This window comes from Scomber scombrus, chromosome 4 (genome assembly GCF_963691925.1).
Source record: "Scomber scombrus chromosome 4, fScoSco1.1, whole genome shotgun sequence".
In the NCBI taxonomy this organism is placed as follows: Eukaryota; Metazoa; Chordata; class Actinopteri; order Scombriformes; family Scombridae; genus Scomber; species Scomber scombrus.
The window spans coordinates 10,901,134-10,921,075 of NC_084973.1; the positions used below are offsets into that span (position 1 = coordinate 10,901,134).

General features: G+C 42.6%; 1 protein-coding gene across 1 annotated transcript; it reads left to right on the top strand.

Annotated features, from left to right (window-relative positions):
• The first annotated feature begins 1,959 nt into the window (after nucleotides 1-1,959).
• Nucleotides 1,960-19,160, top strand: mn1b (meningioma 1b). The gene is made up of 2 exons (XM_062417541.1): nucleotides 1,960-6,387; nucleotides 17,726-19,160. The coding sequence occupies exons 1-2, from the start codon at nucleotides 2,862-2,864 to the stop codon at nucleotides 17,935-17,937; spliced, it is 3,738 nt and encodes a 1,245-aa protein (XP_062273525.1). The 5' UTR covers nucleotides 1,960-2,861; the 3' UTR covers nucleotides 17,938-19,160.
• Nucleotides 19,161-19,942: the final 782 nt, after the last annotated feature.

Sequence of the window (19,942 nt, forward strand, 5' to 3'; positions counted from 1 at the left end):
TCGTGGGCGTTTATCCTCCTCTCTCTCTCTCTCTCTCTGACGCCAGCCGCTAGGTGGCACTGTGTCTGTTTGGTAAAAGTCCTCTTGTTTCCCTCCCCAAAGGTACAGAAGTCTGACACCAAATTCTCAAAAAGCCAAATGTTCACAGTGTCGGAAAGGGATAATATGGTGTACCCCTTTCACCAAAGAAAATATCCATGGTGGTCAATGAAAGTACATTTTGTTCAGTTCCCACATTTAGTAGCCTACATGTGTGTCCTTTATTTCAAATAAAGTTCCCTTCATCTTGGGGAGGGATTCATTATATGATAAAGCATTTTTTTTTAAATATTCTTGAAAATAAACTTTCAATCAATAGATCAGAAAATCTTACACATTAGAAGGCAGTCAAATTTCATAGAGGGAGACCTAAAGATCCATGATCTCGCAAACGTTCGCAACTGATACATTCACTAAAAGACAAACAGAAAGAGACAAGTGTAACCGACAACATTAAGACACATTCTCATACTACGGGAAATAAAACATTTCACTCAAACCTAAGCAGAACAATGACACAAAATTAAAATCTGAAAGGCATTTTTCATTTTAGATTATGGTCATTTTAAACACACTATCTTTTTCGGGTTTCTTGTGTTGGGACTTTTGTCTCAAAATCTTGTGATCACGATAATAATGAAGACAGACTATTTGTAATAATTGTATTTCTTATCTGAAGTTATAGCACCACTTAACCTCGCACAGACAGGCTATTTGGGCCTTCAGTTAATTAACCTATAAAATAAAATATCCTAATTTGGCCTTGCAAAATTTTACAGACTAAAATATCGGAATGCAATTTATTATCGGAACCAAGCACCCAATATAATCCAAATGATTTAGCCCAGATTGTCTTTTAAGGAGGATTTTTCCCGTTGGGACAGACACACACACGCACATAGGCTGTACATACATACACACACACACACACACACACACACACACACACACACACACACACACACACACACACACATAAAGACTGGTGCGATTTTAAATGGTCACAGGAGTCTGGGCGAAAACTACAATTCATCCATAACTTGATCCTGTTGTTATACTTTTATCAATATCATCTGAGATATTCTGATATGGCGTCACCACTCCGTAAACACCTGTTGTAAATCAATCTATCGATGCCAATACTTGACTATTTCACTATTCAACATAGATGTCCAGTACTAGTATTTTAGATTCAGATTGAAAACAGTGACTGTTCATCCGAAATTAAGATTATATGTTGTTAACATGCTGCAAAGAGGATAATAAAGGTCTACTGAGGCAGCAGGCTACTCACTGCATGGATCAATATGCAATGGTTGGAAAAGTTTGTTAAGTGTGGGGGACTATAATGCAACATATGAAAATGATGTCTGCATGATTTCGCTTCGTTGTTATTCCAGTGAAATACGTTATAATAGCGTTACAATATTGCTTCTTCACTTAAACATTTGTAGGATATAATTCTGTGGTATATGAAACAAAACAGAAATCCCTTTGGAAAAAAGACTACCTGCGTGTCCGAATCCAGCTCAAATTTGATGGTGCGTATTCATGTAAAAATATCGGGTTATCTGATATAGTTAAACAACTACACTATAGTCTAAGTGAAAGCTATTCCAAGATCTGATTTACACAGAAGAGTTTACAATCTCGTTGACTCCGTGGACCACCTTAAAAGCATTTGTCCCGCCCTCGAAGCTTTCTTTTGTCTCTCCGATTGGCTGAAACCTCATGGATGGAAGTGGCTGCAGAAATGCAAAACTTGTTGCTGGCTCCTCTGGACGCGTTGATCTCACACAGCGCCAAGCGGCAGAGCTGAGTGTGAGTGTGTCTGTGAATCGCTCCCAAGTGCACACAGAGCACACAGAGCACACCAGACAAGACTCGGTAATCGGAGGGACGCACACACAAGGAACGAGACGCATCGGAGGCGCTTCACTGCAGAGCGCATTACCGGCAATGGGTGAAGGAAGCTGTCAAGGCGCTCCGTAGTTGTGGAGTTAAGGTAGTGCACGCTGCACAGCTCCGGGTTTGGGTCGCCCGTAGCGGACGCTCCGGTTCTCCGGTGCCTGGTTTGGAGAGCTGTGTTCGTGGACTTTACATCACACTGGACTTTTGGCCACAAGCCTGCTCTGCAATCGTCAAGATTTTGAAGGACACCGGTGGGCATTATTTATTTGAGAAATATTTTTTTCCCCCATTCAAAGCCACAGAGGTAGTTTAAACAATACGGCTCAAATTGGACTTTTTCCTTGTTTCCAGTATGGGACCTTATACAAAAAGGCGCTCTGGGACATTTGACATTGGACTGGAATAATGAATTAGATGTCAGAAATTATCATATTCCCCGTTCGGTCGCTTTAAATTCTACTGCGCTCTCCTGTTAGTTTGTTAGCAAGATGTTTGCCCTGAAGAAATGCGCCCAGAAAAACTTTGGAATATTATAGGTCACTCGTGCCGAAAGTTAGATAACAGTGTTATAAATGTGTTTACTTAATTAAAGACAAAAAAGAAGAGCGGCCAAGTGCACGCATAAATAAGGGAACGGGGACGCAATTTACGTGCGTATTTGGAAACAGTCTGTCCCCTCTTTCCTCCTCGTCCTTGGAGAAGTTGAAAAACAAAACAATGAGAACGTATTTGGTGAGTGTTAACATTTAAATAAGATAGGGCAGTTAAATCTGTAGTGTAATACATATCTTTGAATCGGTTTTTTGTATTTCTCTTTTTTTCCCACTTTTCTTTTGGGGACAGACGGAAAAACAGACAGTGTGCCGATGTCTGGCAAACTTGCCGTCATGTGGGATTGATTGCAGGGGAGTATGTTTGGGCTGGAGCAGTTTGGTTCTCAGATTAATAGCAGAAACCCTGGCCAGTCAGAGAGAAACATAAACCAGCCGAGACTGAACATGGGCTCCCATTATAAAGGCCCCGGTTTTCACGCTGGAGGCCCGCCGGGAGCCGTGGAACCCGGCATGGGCCCTCTGAGTGAGCCGCAAATGCTCGGGCTCAATATGAACATGAACGGAGAACAGTACGGGGGCTTTCACCCGCGGGGCCACTCGGAAATGCATGCAGGCGGCGGACTTCAGCAGCAGCAGCAAGGACCCATGCATGGATTTTTTAACAACCAGCAACCTCATCAAGGACATCCACACGGCCATCAACCTCACCCCCACCAACATCACCCCCACTTCAGTGGGAATTTTGGAGGCCCAGAGCCAGGGTCATCATGCCTGCATGGTGGCAGGCTAATGGGCTACAACAACAATGGCATGGGACCACAGCAGGGCTTTGGAGAAGGATTTGATCCTCTCGCTGAGGGACAGGCAGGTGATGGCTTTCCCCAGCAGCAGCAGCAGCAACAGCGGCCTGGTAACATGCCTGACTTCCAACATCATGGTCCTCCCAGTGGCAGCCATGCTGTCCCTGCCCCCTGTCTACCCCTGGACCAGTCACCTAACAGGGCAGCATCCTTTCACGGTCTCCCCTCCTCCTCATCTTCCTCCTCAGAGTCTCATGGCCTGGAGCCTAGGCGGATGCCCAACCAGGGAGCCGTGGAGGGATTAGAATATAACTTCCCCAGTGAGCCTCCATCTGGACATTTTGATGTACCTGTATTTTCCCCATCAGAATCAGAATCTCAGTTACCCCATTTTGGGCCAGGAAGGCCAGTTCCCAGTGGGAATTTTCCAGGGAACCCGGGCATGCCACGGACACCAGGTATGCAGGCCATGTCTAAGGGACACCAGCCGCCTCCACAGCCCCAACAGCCTCAACATGGAGTGTTTTTTGAGCGTTTTGGTAATGGCCGGAAGGTGCCCGTGGGAATGGAGCCGGGGGTCAATGCGAGACATCCTCTCATGCAGCAGCAACAACAGGCTGGCTTGATAGCCAGACAGAACTCATGTCCCCCTGGCATCCCCCGACCCCCTCAGGCTGAGCCCGGCTCCACTAACCCTAACATTCTGGATGGAGGGGTCATGATGCCTGGCCAACACAACCAGTTTGAATATCCCATTCACAGATTGGAAAATAGGGGTCTGCACCCCTATGGGGACCCAATGTTTAATATGCAACAGCCAGCTCCTCCTCCCTCCCAGCAGCCCCCAAATCAGAGGCTGCAACACTTTGACTCTCCTTATATGAACATGGCAAAAAGGCCTAGATTTGATTTTCCTAATGCACATGGTGGTGAAGGCTGGTGTGGTGGCATGGACAACCACCTCTCCCCTTCTGCCTACCCTGGACTGCCTGGAGAGTTCACCCCACCTGTAACTGAAGGTTTCCCACCAGGTCCCCTGCAACATCCAGGGCCAGAGCAGCAGTCTCTGCAGCAGCGCCAGAATGCAGCCATGATGATAAAACAGATGGCTTCTCGCAACCAGCAGCAGAGGATGAGGCAGCCCAGTCTGCAGCAGCTGGGTCACCATGGTGATGTACCTCCTGGCCCCATGGCTCACGGAGGTCCAGTTGGGAGCATGTCTCAGCCCAACTTTGACAGGGATAATGGTGGCAGGATGCCCAACATTGATGGACAAAATCCTCATGTAACTCAGGAGAACTCCTGGTTCCAAGGGTCCCACCCACCAGGGGAGATGATGTCACGGCGTATGGGTGGAGCAAGTAATGAATCAGGGCCCCATGACATGGGGCTACAGCAGAATGGGGCTGGTATGATGTTTAGGCCAGGCATGGGCATGCAGGAGCCCATGAGAATACCAGGAGATGGGCATGTACAGGCCCTCCATTCCCCGGGCATGCACTCACAGTTCAGCAGTAATATGGGCAACCTCTCACAAATGCAGTCGCCAGGAGCAGGAACAGGGCATCCGAATGCACCAGCAGACAGGCGGCCAGCTGATTTCCCTGCACCTCCAATGGGAGCACAGCCAACGTTTCCCTATGTAGGGGCTAACCGTCAGGGGCCAGCCCACAGCGTTCCCCAGGGGGTGAACACCTCACCAGGGAGCTACCCTCCTCAGTCTGAGTTTCCCTCAGGCCAGCGGTCGTCTGTTAGTAAGCTTGGAGCCCTGTCCCTCGGGAACTTCAACAAAACCAGCACTAAAGACAGTGTTTTCGGCCAGAGCTGCCTGGCGGCCCTTTCCACGGCCTGCCAGAACATGATTGCAAGCCTAGGGGCCCCCAATCTCAACGTAACATTCAACAAGAAGAACCAAAATGAGGGCAAGCGAAAACTGAGTCAGACAGAGCAGGACATTAATAGCAGCACATCTAATGGGACTGGCAGTGCTGGTCCTGAATATTTTCAGAGCAGCACTTCCCAGAACAGCCAGATGCCTGGCACCGGGAATAGCAACTCTAAGCCTGCAAGTCAAAGCCAGACGGTGCAGGGGGAAGCCAGTGCCCTCTCCCCAAATTACAACATGGACGCTACCCCGTGCAGTGAGGGGAAGGCAACAACAGGGAGTGGGAGAGGGAGAGGGAGGAGAAAAAGAGACAGTGGACATGTGAGCCCTGGAATTTTTTTTTCCTCTGACAATGGTAACCCTGTTGTAAGTCCAGGCCAGCAGACCCCTTCAGCTGGCGTTGGGGAGAGGGGTGGGGGCACGCCCCATGAGAAACACCTCCAGTCACCCTCTTGGGGAAAAGGAGGTGAACTAATGTTGGGGGACCAGGCTGACCTGATGCCTTCTCTGGATAGTGGCATTCAAAGTGTCGCCAAGTCTGACAGTAGCTCACCAAGAGTGGATTTTCCTGACGATATCAGCACCCACTATGGTAACGAGGATGAGGTGTCCTCCAGCTCAGATGCAGGAGGGGCCTCAGCCACCAAGCCTAATCGCAGCCCTATGATCACTGGCTCACCCAAAATGCAAAGAGGTGACCATGGATTGATAAATGGACAGAAGCCCCTAGCCATGGGCATTAACAATCATTCTACCTCGACACCGGACAGCTATGGACTGAATGCTTGTGGGGGCACAGGGGCCAGTGGGGTAAGCCACCCAGGGACTCCTGGGGTGGAGCAGGTACGCACCCCATCCAGCACCTCTGGCCAGGAAGAAATCCATCCTCTGGAGATTCTGCAGGCCCAGATCCAGCTACAGCGGCAGCAATTCAGTATCTCTGAGGACCAGCCTTTGGCCATGAAGAATGGCAAAAAGAATGGCGACTGTCCCTCACAGAACGGAGACAATGAGCTGGCGAGCTGCAGTCCGGATGCTGGAAAGGGCTCAATGGGCACTATTGACCTTGACACCCTCATGGCAGAGCAGCACGCCACCTGGTACGTGCCCAGTGACAAGGCCATGATTGACGGGTCAGAGGATGACAAGGCCATGGGACCCTGGGAAAAAAATAAGAGCCAAAACAACAGTAAAGAAGGTAAATTCAACTTTCTTTTAATTTCTTTAATTGTATTTTGCCCACTTTTTTTCTTTCTTTCTCTCTCTCTCTCTGCATGTCACACTCACTCTCACACATGCAAAGCAGACTACATTTAGTGGTAACATTTTCTCATAAATGTAGTATATTTTCATTATTGAAATTATTTTTTATTCTATCTGAAATGCAGTGTAACGAAGCCTACAAAATAGGTGAAATGATTTGGTAGCACTGATAATTGAAGACCAATTGTCCATATTTTGCGAGCAGAAAGTAGTTGTCTCTGTTTAACTAGGGTCTTTGAATTTTAGAAGTGTAGTCTATAGGAAGATAATAAATTGAATAGATCTGCCCATTCAAGTCTGGACAAAGAGGAAAAAAAGAGGTTAATCTGATTTTTCTTATTAAATTAGGTCCATATTAGAGAATATTTAAAAATGATTAAGAGAATGGTACAGTTTTAACTGCCATTTAACTGAACAAAATAAGACTTCTCTACAATGTATTTCTGTAGGTTTCTTCATTGTAGAGGCACTTCAAAAGAGCAGCTCAAGAAAAGTAAACAATTCCTGTGGTTCTTTATCTCGGTTTTCAGGGTGAACAACTACATTGAGAAGATTAATAGCTTTTTGAGGATATGCGTTTACGCAGCAGGGTTTCCCTTGCCTTGTTACGTGTTTGTTTTTGTTATTATCATGGGATAATACACAGCTGGTGAAAGTGGATTGATTTTAGATAGGCAGAACAGGATTTCCATGTTGAAATTAATACAGTCATCAGTTTTAGTTATATTTTCTGTGGGAAATAGTTATTTCAGAAACCATTTAATACAATTTAGAATTAAGTTTTAAACAGTAGTTTATATATTATTTTGTGAACTATATTTTGCTGTTATGTATTATTGTTTTTTTTATTCCTTAATAATATTATCTAACTTATCCAATTAGTGTAAAATAAATTGGGAGTCATTTACAGCTTATTGTCAAAGTTTCTAAGGAAAATTGAAAGTCGTCTGGCCTAAAGGCAAAGAAGCATTTAGTCAACTAGGCGGTGATATTATTAAAATCTTTAGACGGAAGTTCATTTTAAAAAAAAAAGTATTATCCAAATGTTTTCATGGTGGCTATAAATCAAAATGCAAATAAATAAACTCACTGTTGCGTTGTTCAGCTGCGGATACAATTATTCTTCATACATAATTCTAATTAAGAATAATAATAACAATAATAATAATGATAATAATAATAATAATAATGATAATGTTAGTAGTATTAATAGAAATACTACTACTACTATGACTAATAAAAATAACAACTGTTATTATTATTTTTATTATTAATATTATTAGTATTATGATAATATTTATTATACTTATTATTTGTATTATTGTTATTAAAGGCTACAGTTGTTTAATCATTAGTATTCATTTTGTGCTTTAATTGTAGCAAGTTGTATGCATGAGAATTAGACAAGTTGTATTTATCAGGGTGTGTTTTTTGTGTGTAGTATGTGCCTTTTCTTTCTTTTTTCTTCAAATAATATTTAAAACAAAGTACTAGAAAGACATGGCTGACATTGCTACATAAAAAATGTATTTAAAAGGGAGCTTTCCACTATCAGGGTTAAGGTACTGAAAGGCCTGTGCGTGTATGGATATACAATCATGTGAATAGATGTGCTAGGCGCTGTCTACTGCGTCTCCAGTGCCTCTTTGTTCTGATCAGTGCGGGTGTAGAGAGTCGCGGGGGCGCGCACCACGCGGAGTCTGGACTCCAGGCGCATTGTTTATATGAGACTGAGCACAGAATGTCTGGTAGAAACAGAGATGCTATACTTCGAAGGAGCACTCTACCATTTTGACTTAAGCAGGAGGCTAATTTCACTGGTCACACTAAATTTAAATCAATGGAAAAATAACCCAATATTTAGCCTGGATTATGAAAACTAGTACATTCCACCCCGTCCAGTGATTTGCTTTCACCATAATTGGTCGTTCGTCTCTCAGATAAGTTAGTGGAGAAATGACAACATTTTTGAACGCTGTGGCTTTTTTTGTTCCAGTGATTTCTTCCCATGGTTATTCACAGGAGATGTAACTGAGTTCTGCTAATTTATGAAAACAAGAGTGTCATGGGGTGTAATAAAAAATCCCACTGATGCTTGGGAGTGATAAGTAACATCATTACTTTGGATACTGATTAATGGGTATTCTTTTGACAGGGAACCGCAACACTGATAGGCAGTCAGCCACAGTTACCCTGTTGCATTTACACAAAAAGCAGTAAGCAGAAAAAAGCAGAATTGTCTATTTTCTGCTTCCCTCTTCTCCTCTCCTCTCTTCTCTTCTCCTCTCCTCTCCTCTCCTCTCCTCTCCTCTCTTCTCTTCTCTTCTCTTCTCTTCTCTTCTCTTCTCTTCTCTTCTCTTCTCTTCTCTTCTCTTCTCTTCTCTTCTCTTCTCTTCTCTTCTCTTCTCTTCTCTTCTCTTCTCTTCTCCTCTCCTCTCCTCTCCTATCCTCTCTCAGCCCTCCCTGCATGGACATGAGGCATGCAGCTCTGGAGCGATCGATAGCTAGTTAGCACAAATCACGGCTCCTGACAGTTTCTCATTTGAGTGCTTCAGACAGCAAAGATGAAAAAAGGGTGGAGGTGTATTTGGGAGGGGTGGGGGATTTTGAGATTGAATCTGATGCTCAGGCTACACAGAAGGGAGCAAAATAACATAATAATTTAAGATAAGTCATAGCCCACAGTGTAGCTCCATAAGAGCCAACATCCCACAGGCTTTTCACACTGTAAAAATATCCACCTCAACCAGTCAGTCAAGTTTTAAGTCATCGTCTTGTGAACAAAAATCTGCCTCACTGACACTGATTTAAAGGCAGGCCACTTCGTAAGACTATTACTAACTGTGATTTGATAAAGAACATTTTAAAAATATGATCATTTTAATTAGAATTTTTTTGTTTTGTTTTTCCAATGACTGATTTTTTTCCATTTTCTGTAAGAGGAAATCATATTTTAATTGTCGCCAGTTGACATAACCGGTGTGTATAAATATATATGAAAAATAATAATTTATTTATTTCTATTCTGAACTGTTATATAAGTGTAACATATATGGTAGGACAATTGTTTTTTAAAGTTGTAGACATAATATTTTTTTATGTGCAGTATTACGTTTTTTCTTCCAGATGAAATGGTTCTCTACTTATTCACTGCCAAAAGCCACTGGCACTGTTAATTGTATTTATTCTTAAACAATTCACAATCTATTTCATTAAGTTCAATAATGAAGCACAATAATTAATACATTGCTTTCACATAAATACAATATTCAGATTTCTTAATAAAAAAATAGAAATGTAATTGAAATTTGGTGAATTTAAATTATTATAACTGTGAGCAGGTTTTTTTTTTCTAATTTAAATTTTTAGATAAGTTGTGAGTTTAGTTGGGCATAATTGCAACTCAAACACAACTTATTGTTGTATTAGATAATGTGTTTTTGGGGAGAGTTTAAGGTTTGTTCTGAGAACTCAAGACAGTATTGACCCAAAGCGTGCATGGGGTGTTAACTTTAACTGCTTGAGCACTGAAACAGGGGAATTATTGAGTTGCACAGGAGTTTGCTTCAGATGAGGTGATGCCAGGGAAAGTGAAAGAGTTGGAGGTGAAGTGTCAGTTTAATTGTATGAGGTAAAACATTTCATCACCCCTTTTCCCCCAAAATGCAGTGTGGAGTTTTTTGAAACACCAGAGGGACCCCAGATCTTTTTTTTTTTTTTCAGGTGTGTTTGTATTAAGGCCATTTAGCCCTAAGAGCAATAGAGAAGCACAACACTTCAGTTTTGAAAAAGACACAGTGTAGAAATTCACCACTATTCCTTTTGGTAAAATCTGAATTTTTACAGTAATAAAAAGTGAAAATGTGCGCATTCATAGAGGAGCTGCATTCTCAGTAATGGCTTGTGTTCACCAAGTGCACCCCAGCTCAAACTGTCTGTGGTCCCCATGTGCTTGTTTAGAGTGATGCGTGCTGCAGTAATGGACCCCTTCGGACCCCGTGTTTGGCCTCCTCTCTCTGTGACAGCATCAAGTTTTTCACCAAGGCACAGTAGTACTTGCTGCTGTAAGCTCCCAAAGCTGCAAGGAGTTGAGGTGTACATGAGCAACTTTCCCTTGTACAGTGTCAGTTAATATTATTTCCCCTCAAAAAAGATATATTTTACGCACTTCCTCTTCTGTATATCTTAGCCAGAAGCTGACCGTTCATTTGGAAACTCATGCATGGTCTTGATAACAGGCGACCGGCAGGCGTAGGAAGTGATTCAGTTCTTTTTATTTTTACTTTTTACTGGTTTTGCCACACACTTGCATGAATTTTTTTTCTCTACAAGCACAGTTCACACTTCACAGTTGACCCTGTAGAATAGTTTCACGCTTCACTCTGAGTAATCAGTCCTGAAACAGCTCTAATAATGATCAAATCTCTGTCGCTCTGACTTTGACAGGTTTGAAAAGAGGGAACTTGCATCTTACCACACCTACTAGAAAGCACTTAAATCCACAGAAAGAGCCGTATTGATATTTCACCATCGAGAACGATCCTGTGAGACTACCTGCCTTTGACATTTCAGCACGACAACAACCCCACAAATCACACCAGTAATTTCTATTTCCTTTTTCTAAAAAAAGAATAAAGTGATTGGCACGTGCTTGAATGTGGCAAAAACAGCTCGGGGCAATCTATGTTCTTTACCTGTCATTACAAGGTGTTTCATATTGGCTTTTTCAACAACACACACCAAGCCTATCACACACTCCTGCACCGCAGTAATGATAATCATTATGATAATCATAGCAATTAGCCTTGGTAATATTGTGTCCAAAAGTCATAATTCATCCTCAGGCAACTCCTGTAAGTTGACTTGGTTATTGACAGGTTCATCATGGATACAAAGAGGAGCTACTTTATGTCTACATGTGCTGATTTCAGCACCATAAATACTTTGTTGTAGTGACAGCGTGATGTTTCAGAAACTCACGTCCTCCCAAGCTAAATTATCCCCGGTGTGGACATAAAAATCTGTATTATTTTTAGTCTTGGTGCTTGTTTTTTTTTTCTTTTTTCTTTCCTGTGTGTGTGTGTGTGAGCTCATATTTGCATGTGAGTATGTGACGAAGGGCAGGTTTGTAGACACTGCAACTTGATAGTGTGGATTTGTCAGCTGTAGACATAAAGTTTGATTTATTTAGACTCGGTGTCAGGCTCACAGCTTCAACTCCTGATCTCAGGTGTCTCGCTTGGTAGAACACGCATCGCTTAATTCTAATGTGTAGAAATATTTAAGAGTATTTACTTAACTTGTAAATAGTGCACGACTGAAAAATGCCTGATCGTGCGTTTTAAAATGGTTGGAATTTAAGATGGCGTTTGCGTATGTTTGTGTATGTGTGCATTTGTTTGTTTATATAGTTTGTGTGTGTGTGTGTGTGTGTGTGCGCGCGCGCGAGTGCATATGTGCTCTCTGTTCCTGTGCTTTTGCAAGACATAGAGCTCTAGTGACAGTCAAAGGAAGCCTATTAAAGAACCGTGCTTGTGACTGATGAAGAGAGAAAAAGATGAACAAAGGTGTCAGGCCTTTTTGCTTGCTGGATTTTCAACTCTTCAAAATAGCAGCTCATCCGGTGTTTTGTTTTCCCTGGGGAAGGGTGTTAGAATAAAATAAAACTTGTCTCAGCATGTGGTAAATATTCTCCTTGGATAGAGCAGAGAAGCTGAATTTATCTGGGTGATGCAGGGAATGAGGAGTTCCAACTCTTGGATATATGTGACATGCCTCCAAATGTCCACTGTCTTATTGAATGGCTGCCAGAAAAAAAAAAACTCCAGTAAGGTGTCCTGGGCTCGGGATACAAGTGCAGCTTTTAAATTGTGTGTGTGTGTGTTCAGGTTTCAAGAGCTGTGGGTGTTGTCATGCTGCCAACAGCCGTTATATTATTTGCAATACAGGTAGTCGTCAGGCGCCTTTAATTTGTATTAAGGAATTGACAAATGAGTTATGACATTGGAGCTGTTTCTCCTGAGAGACAGAAGTAGAGTGTGATGGAGTGAAAGAGAAAGTGAGAGAGATAGAGAGAAGTTGGGGTTTTTTGTTTCAGGGAACATCTGTAGTTTCGCTCATGGGGCAAGTGGCTGGGTAATAGCTACCATTTGCATTTACGGAAAAGAAAATAATTAAAATCAGTTTCATGCTCCATGAGTATTGTTGGTTCTTGTCTGTATCTTGTAAAAACAGATTTATATCTCTATTTAAAATATGTTCCCCTCTTAATAATATAACAAGTTAACACACATCAGCCGGAAACTAAATTCACTTTGAATTGTTTGTATTAAATTACTCTGATTTAAAATTGTTATTATTATTATTATTATTATTATTATCATTATCATTATTATTATTGTTATTATTTTGCAGTGCCTGGAACAGAATTTATAATTACTAATTTTTATCCAAAACAAAAGTGTCTGTCAAGCTGGTGCTCCTAATCCCGAAATTATCACGGTTTGTCTCGTGTGGTTGACCTTTTCTAAAAAGCTGAAAACATAAAAAACAAAGCGTGTAGCACTCAGCTGAAACAAAATAGAGACAGTGAAGTAGATCAATATGTCACTGACTTGGATGACATGCCGGACAGGTCCTGGACATGGTTGTGAGTTATGAAGGAGGCACTAAATCACTTCCCATGTTCTGATTTGTGTCTGGTTTCCTAAGCACTTCTTGTGGCCTGGGGGGAGGTGTGTGTGTGTGTGTGTGTGTGTGTGTGTGTGTGTGTGTGTGTGTGTGTGTGTGTGTGTGTGTGTGTGTGTGTGTGTGTGTGTGTGTGTGTGTGTGTGTGTGTGTGTGTGTGTGTGTGTGTGTGTGTGTGTTGCTGGAGAGAAGGTAACGAATGCTGGGGGCAAAGCCTGCCTGGGCAAGTTTTTCTTTTTTTTCCCCCCCTTTATGTTGCAGGCCGGAGAACAGAGAGGAAATTCAAACCAAAATAACCCCTGTGCCCTTGCCTGAGAAATGTGCCCCCCCCCGCTCCCTCCCGATATCCTCCCTGCTCTGAGGGAAAGGTCACACTACGGCAGTTGGGTGGAGTTTGGGGGCTTGCACAGAGCCTTACATGCCCCCCTACCAACCCAGGGGCATGGGATACCTGAGACAACACCTTTGTTAGCTCCTGCACACATAATTACAACTTTCTTGAACATACCTGTACTTGAGGGACATTATTTGATTTTCTAACTGTCTTAGTTACTCCTGGTCTTTTTTTTGGCTCCCACCAGCAAGTCCTGTGACTGTGAAGAGACATATAGTAGTTGAGGGTTGAAATCAGACTTTTTATCGTCCTCTTTTTTCTTTTCTTTTTTTTTTAATCTGACATTTCTCTGTGGATTGTGATGGGTGTTTTGTGCTGACAAAGACAGAATCCTCACACAGGGCCATAGTGATGGTTGTTATGCTAAAGGAATCTGACCTGATGTCACACACTGTCATAGGAGCGGAGGCCTTTGGGTGTTTTTGTCAGCGAGAGGAGCATTCTGATTGGTCTGGTTTGTGTTCAGAGAGGATGGGGTCGTGCCCTCGGGAGCTTGAGGTTAAAGGTGAAGTGTCATCATGGACGTAGAGCTTGGGATAGAAAGGGCAGAGGCCTGCCGCATGGGATTCTGGGGCCTGGGAAATCAATGTGACGGCTCTGAGGAACTAGCACCAAAAAAAGAGGCTTTGTAAATTCAAACTGTCTCATGCACACTTTATTTTCTTCCTCTGCCACAATGTATTTGCCATTAGATAAATACATTTCATTCAGCTTCTTTTCTGCTCTACTTATTGTACAAATAGTCACAATATCTGTGTCAACTTCAAAGGTTACCGACATTATTTTTTACCGAGCTGTAGCTTTTAAGATTAATTGAAAAACTAATTGCACACTCTAACACTTATTATTAAATTGCAGCAATTGTTTACCTCCCTGCATTGCTTAGAGTGTGTTGAGTGTGTGTGGTATGACATGTAAACCCATGTCAGGCCGTCAGCTCCTAGACACATTTGTGTCATCCAGACAACCAGAGCTGTGCTCCCTGCTTTCATGGCATTCGAAGCTCTGCTCATCTCTGTAAATCGTCTCTGGCTGTGTATGTGAGACAGCTCCAAAACCCTGCTCTCGTGTGTGTGTGTGTGTGTGTGTGTGTGTGTGTGTGTGTGTGTGTGTGTGTGTGTGTGTGTGTGTGTGTGTGTGTGTGTGTGTGTGTGTGTGTGTGTGTGTGTGTGTGTGTGTGTGTGTGTGTGTGTGTGTGTGTGTGTGTGTGTGTGTGTGTGTGTGAGCATCATCACCACGCACTAAATAACAAAGTACTGCACTTGGGGCGAGAGATATAGCGATATAACTGCATCACATTAAATTCTGTATTTACTTAATACGTCACTGTGGTAATCTTTTCTGGCTGTAATGTGGTTAAGGATATTTAGGTGCATGTGTGGCTGCTCAGCGCAGCTGCTTGTGCTGTTAGTGTTCCCTTTTTATTAGGTATTTTCCCCCCCTCGCTTGTTGATGCTAAGCACTTGTTCCCCTCAGATGAATAGGCTATTATTGAGATATTACCGTGGATATGAATTCTATGTTAGTCAGTGAACAGCCATAACAAGATAGATTTTATTGAAGAAAAAAAAAAAGATTTCCCTGCTTGTAAAATGTCATGGTGATTTGGGATTTAGACTTGTGTGATGTAGAATTTCACACTGCCATTTCCACTTTTGAACAAATACGCTGCCATGGATAATGCTTACAATTTAAGTGTAGTGTCTTGATTTTTCCATAAAAATTACATCCCTTGAATCCCCTTTAGCTACCCTATAATACTGGGTGATATTTTAATCCTGTGGTGGTCAAGTGTTTGGCTTAGTTTACAAGTGGTGGTATTATCACAAATGGCAAATAACTGAACAAAAATCAGTCCGTTCAGTAGGGCTGCACAAGCTTGAAGAAATGGAAAAAAAGAAAAAGTATTTATCCTTTTGACTGCATTGTTAAATAGTGTTTTTATATTCAAACACAAAAATAACAGTTTTTATACGGTGTCATATGTCCATGTGCATTATAAAAAGCGATACATTTGTGAGTATGTGCGTGTAAGAAAAGAGAGATATCATGTTTGAAATCTGAACTATGTGTATTTTTTGTCAGTGTATTTTCCATTCTTGTCCTTGCACTGAAGCTGGGGGTTGTCTAGCTGAGATCGTTTGTGTGTGTAGGCGCGTCCATATGTATGCAGCCGTGTGTGTGTGTGTGCGTGCATGTGGAGCAGCATCTGAGGGGTTGGTGTGGATATGGCAGCGGCAGCGGCGGCAGTGGTTGGCGTGTTGTGAGTTTTTGGCTGTGCATGTTGTCAGTTTGCTGTGTGTCAGCAGTGAGCCAGGGGAACGCTTGGCTGCCTATTCAGGCCGGTGCGGACCCTGCTGTGCCCAGCTAGCATGAGCTGCTGGCGGGTGCTGGAGGGCACAGCGCTGGGAAGAGGGAGTGTGAGTGGGTGGTGGGGTGAAGGGGGGATAATACTGGCAGGGGGCGGGGATCCGCCATGCTGAGGTGTATGACTGGACCCTCTGGCAAATGTTAGATCTTGTCACCGCCACCACCAACACTGCTCTAAATCCTCATTTCTCCCTTACCCCCCGCCACCCTCAGTCCCCACTTACACAGTGTCTCTCCTCCTTGGAAAGGAGATGGAGAGAGAGAGAGAGAAATTTACAGAGACCGGCGTCAGAGAGACAAACGAAACAGGGAACAACGGGAGGCTTGGCTGCCTGACCTTTTACCAAATCCCCCCACTTTTCCATTCCAGTGGTCGCGGCCCAGACAGGCTGGGGGCAAGCCTGCCTCACTGCCTGCATGTCTGTCTGCCTGCCTGCCTCTCTTGGTTGTCCTAGCTGCCTGGCCTGGCCTGGGTTGGTCTCTTCCTCTCTGGCTGTGTTTTGTTAACACTGTCTCACTGCTGCCACAGGGCTTGTGAAAAAAAAGAGAGGGAGGGAGATGAAAACAGTAAACAAAAAAACTTGAAGTTGCAGATGAGCTAAAGAGAAGAAATAGGATTGTGCAAAATATGGCAGTCGGCACGATGTTTCTTTTCTCTTAGGTGAGCAGCAGACTGACTGGAGTGTTGTGATCTGCAGCCTCTGTGCCCAGACTGTCGTCTATCACAGCCTCTCCCTTCTCTGACACATGTAACTCAGCTTGTCAGAGCTGTTTTCCGCCTGTCTCTACACTCAGACACCAAGTTGTCCCTACACCTTAAAGCTACGTGTCTTTGTGCTGCACACTGATCCGTTTCAACAATCCACATGGAGCAAGGCAGCAGTATGTTTTGTGTGGTAAGGAGATGGGAGAGTAAGCGGACTGATTTTACTGAAGGATCCCTAACATCTTCACATATGCTTTCTTTGTGCTCCGGGCTTGCTTGGAGGCAAAACCCAAAGCACAGGATGCAAACTTGTGTCGTAACACATAGCCCCTCCATTACCTCTTTCCAAGGTGTGTCTTCTTCTAAACTTTTCTTCATTTCTGCCCCTCTGCTGCTTCAGTATGCTGCAGCCTGTGTTGGCAGATGAGGTGTGACGCTGTGCTTTTATGTATAGTTTAGCAAGCATTTCCTGTCCTCGTCAATCTTCCCCATGACTAATTTTTTCGTTACATGGCACAAAGTGATTTTTCTCCATATGTGAAGCATGCATCTCGGGCGTCAGCATTAACTCTGTAGCACTGCAGATTTTTTTAATATGATTTATAATCAACCTGTGTATAGATTTTCTGGAGGCTTGGTGCAACCATTTAATATGATGCTCCACACCTTGGTGACACAGGGTCGATACCGTGGCATGGTCATTATGCCAGTAAATTGGGTCAAGCAGGGTTAAAGGTCAGTTTTGTCAGTGCCCTTTGACCCTCTGACTGAAGGTCATGCAGGAGCGCTCCAGATTTGCACGCCTGACTGAGAGCAAATGAAAGTGTGTATGTTTGTGTGTGTGTGTTTTCACATGTGTATATCAAGCTTGAGGAGGAGTGTGAGGAGAGGAGGCTTTGCTTACAGCCTCCTTTTTCAGGTCGTATTGATGGGGAGGTGGAATAGTGTTGAATTAATTTCACAGTGCAGATTTAGAGTGGGATGTGAAAATGACACTGGTTTAATTAAAAGTGTGTATTTTAAAAGATTCATCTGTATGAAAGGATGCCAATTTCTTGAAGTTGGTTTTCATTTTTACACAGTCTTCATCTTTTTCTTCTTTGTGCTTGTCTGCAGAATCAGAGCTGTCCCAGAGTAAGGCTGGACTTGGGGCCCCTGGGGCCGGAGGAGGTGGGAGCAATGGAGGGAACCACCTGCAGTGCCTGTCCGTTCACTGCACAGACGAGCTGGGGGACAGTAAGGGCCGAGGGGGGCCTGTCTCCTCCTGGCGCTCTCTCCACTCTGATATCTCCAACCGATTTGGGACATTTGTGGCCGCACTGACTTGAATGAAAAGCTGGCCGAACAGGAAGAAGGAAAAAAGATCACAAAACAAGAAGAAAAAGAAGAAGAAGAAGAAGAAGGAAAGCTTCAGACACAAAAAATGAAATGAAAAAGAATGATGATGATAAGGTGTCGATGAGGCAACTGCAAGCAGCTCTTGCCTGTTCAGGGAGAGAAAGACATTTACACTCATAAAAACAAACATGACACACACACAAACACACACACACACGCACACACGCAAATACCATGTTTTTTCTGATACTTGCAGTCACACTTTAGGACACTCTCTCACATACTGCTGGACAATACAGCGCGGGCTTTACTCAACAATGCCCACATCTGGAAAACCTCAAATCAATTTTTTCCCTTTATTTTCTTTTTTGAAGAAAAATAAAGAAATGTCAAAGGAGGAGAATAAAAAAGCAGAAGAAAGAGAGATATTCAGTTGTCATTGGCTGTAATTGTATACCGGTGTTGAGTCTTATCTTTCCAGTAAAAGCATCTGTACTGTTTTGTGGCCCAATTTTTCCCTCTAAATTTAACAGTTTCCTAATACACACAGAGATTATGATTTGTTTTACCCCCTTCAATGCTCAAATGAGTCCTGCTGGTTCAATAGAAGTGGCCTAAACACAGAAGCAGAACTAGAGTAAAGATGGAAAAAAGCATAAATATGCATGAATGTAATTTTTTTTCATATGAACATAACTTTTTGCCTCTTCATCAAAGCAAAATTTAACCTGTATAATTTGCTGCTGTTAAAATCATTTAAGATTTATTATAGTTCTCTGTTTCTTTATATTGGCAAGAATATCTTTTGCTCATTTATCTTCTCTTCTCTTCTCCTCTCTTACTTAATCCTGCTATCACCATTTGAACTCAACCACCTGTATACAATTCAGCTAATGGGGACTGAAATGGAGGTCAAGGGATTGTTTAATAAGGGAATTGGGAAAAAAAGACTATTGGTATTGCACATGTATAATAAGAGAACATTTGCTGTGTGTTAGGCAATCTTGTAATCTTTAAATAAAGCTTCTGTTGAATTTGAATTTCTGAAACAATAGATGGAGGACTGTGACGGCAATTTACAAACTGATTTTTGTTTTTTCTTTTTGTTTTCTTTTTTTAATAATATGTAAAGTGCAGTCGTCTGTTTTCCTGCATATTGTATATATCTGTATATGTTTTATTGAGTAACTAAATAACAATAAATATGACGTTAAAGGTGGCATTTGTGTTTACTTTTGCAGTTTTTTTCCTTAGTGCTCTCCAAGGAATTATTGGTCATAGCTGCAAAAAATAATTGTGCAGTGTTGTATTCTATATGCAGTATAACACAGTTTCAGCTTTTCTATTCAAGTAATATTCAATACTGTAGAATACTGTGTGTACCCTGAGGATCATCAGTACATTACAGAGGTGCCTACAGTATATTCCAAGTGACAGATATGACAGGGAAGTTCTAAACTGATGCACACTACCTGACAAGCATGCAGGAACCCGCACCGTATTAAAACCTGAAGCAACAACATTAGAAATACTAAAAAATGTAGCTTCCAGGTGGATTAGGAATTCAAGACGATTAATTCCATGTACACCTGCTCACAACCTGTCGCATTTCATCTCCCATCTCTTCTGACACCTTTCCTCCACTCCCACGTACCTTTAATAAATTACCTTAATATCACGAAATGAGAATGCATATTGTGATCTGTCTTGCAAACAATTCGCAATGTTTTATATTGATAGTGCAATATCTTATATGAATTATATTAATGTTATATTATCATCTGTGTTGTTTTTTGGTTATCCACCACCACCACCTTTTAAAGAGTGCACGCACACACACAAACAAATACATCCCCTCTTCCCACTCCCCAGTCCCTCTTTGGCTCACCTGCTCTTTATTGGCCATCTGCATGGATGCTTAATGCTAATCAATAACTCCCCTGTGTGCAAGCTCTGAGGTGGAGACGTCAATGCTACCTAACAGTGCTAGTGATC

Coding starts and splice junctions, on each gene's coding strand:
- mn1b (XM_062417541.1), top strand. CDS start 2,862: ATGTTTGGGCTGGAGCAGTTTGGTTCTCAGATTAATAGCAGAAACCCT. Junction 6,388..17,725: donor CCAAAACAACAGTAAAGAAG/GTAAATTCAACT, acceptor GCTTGTCTGCAG/AATCAGAGCTGTCCCAGAGT.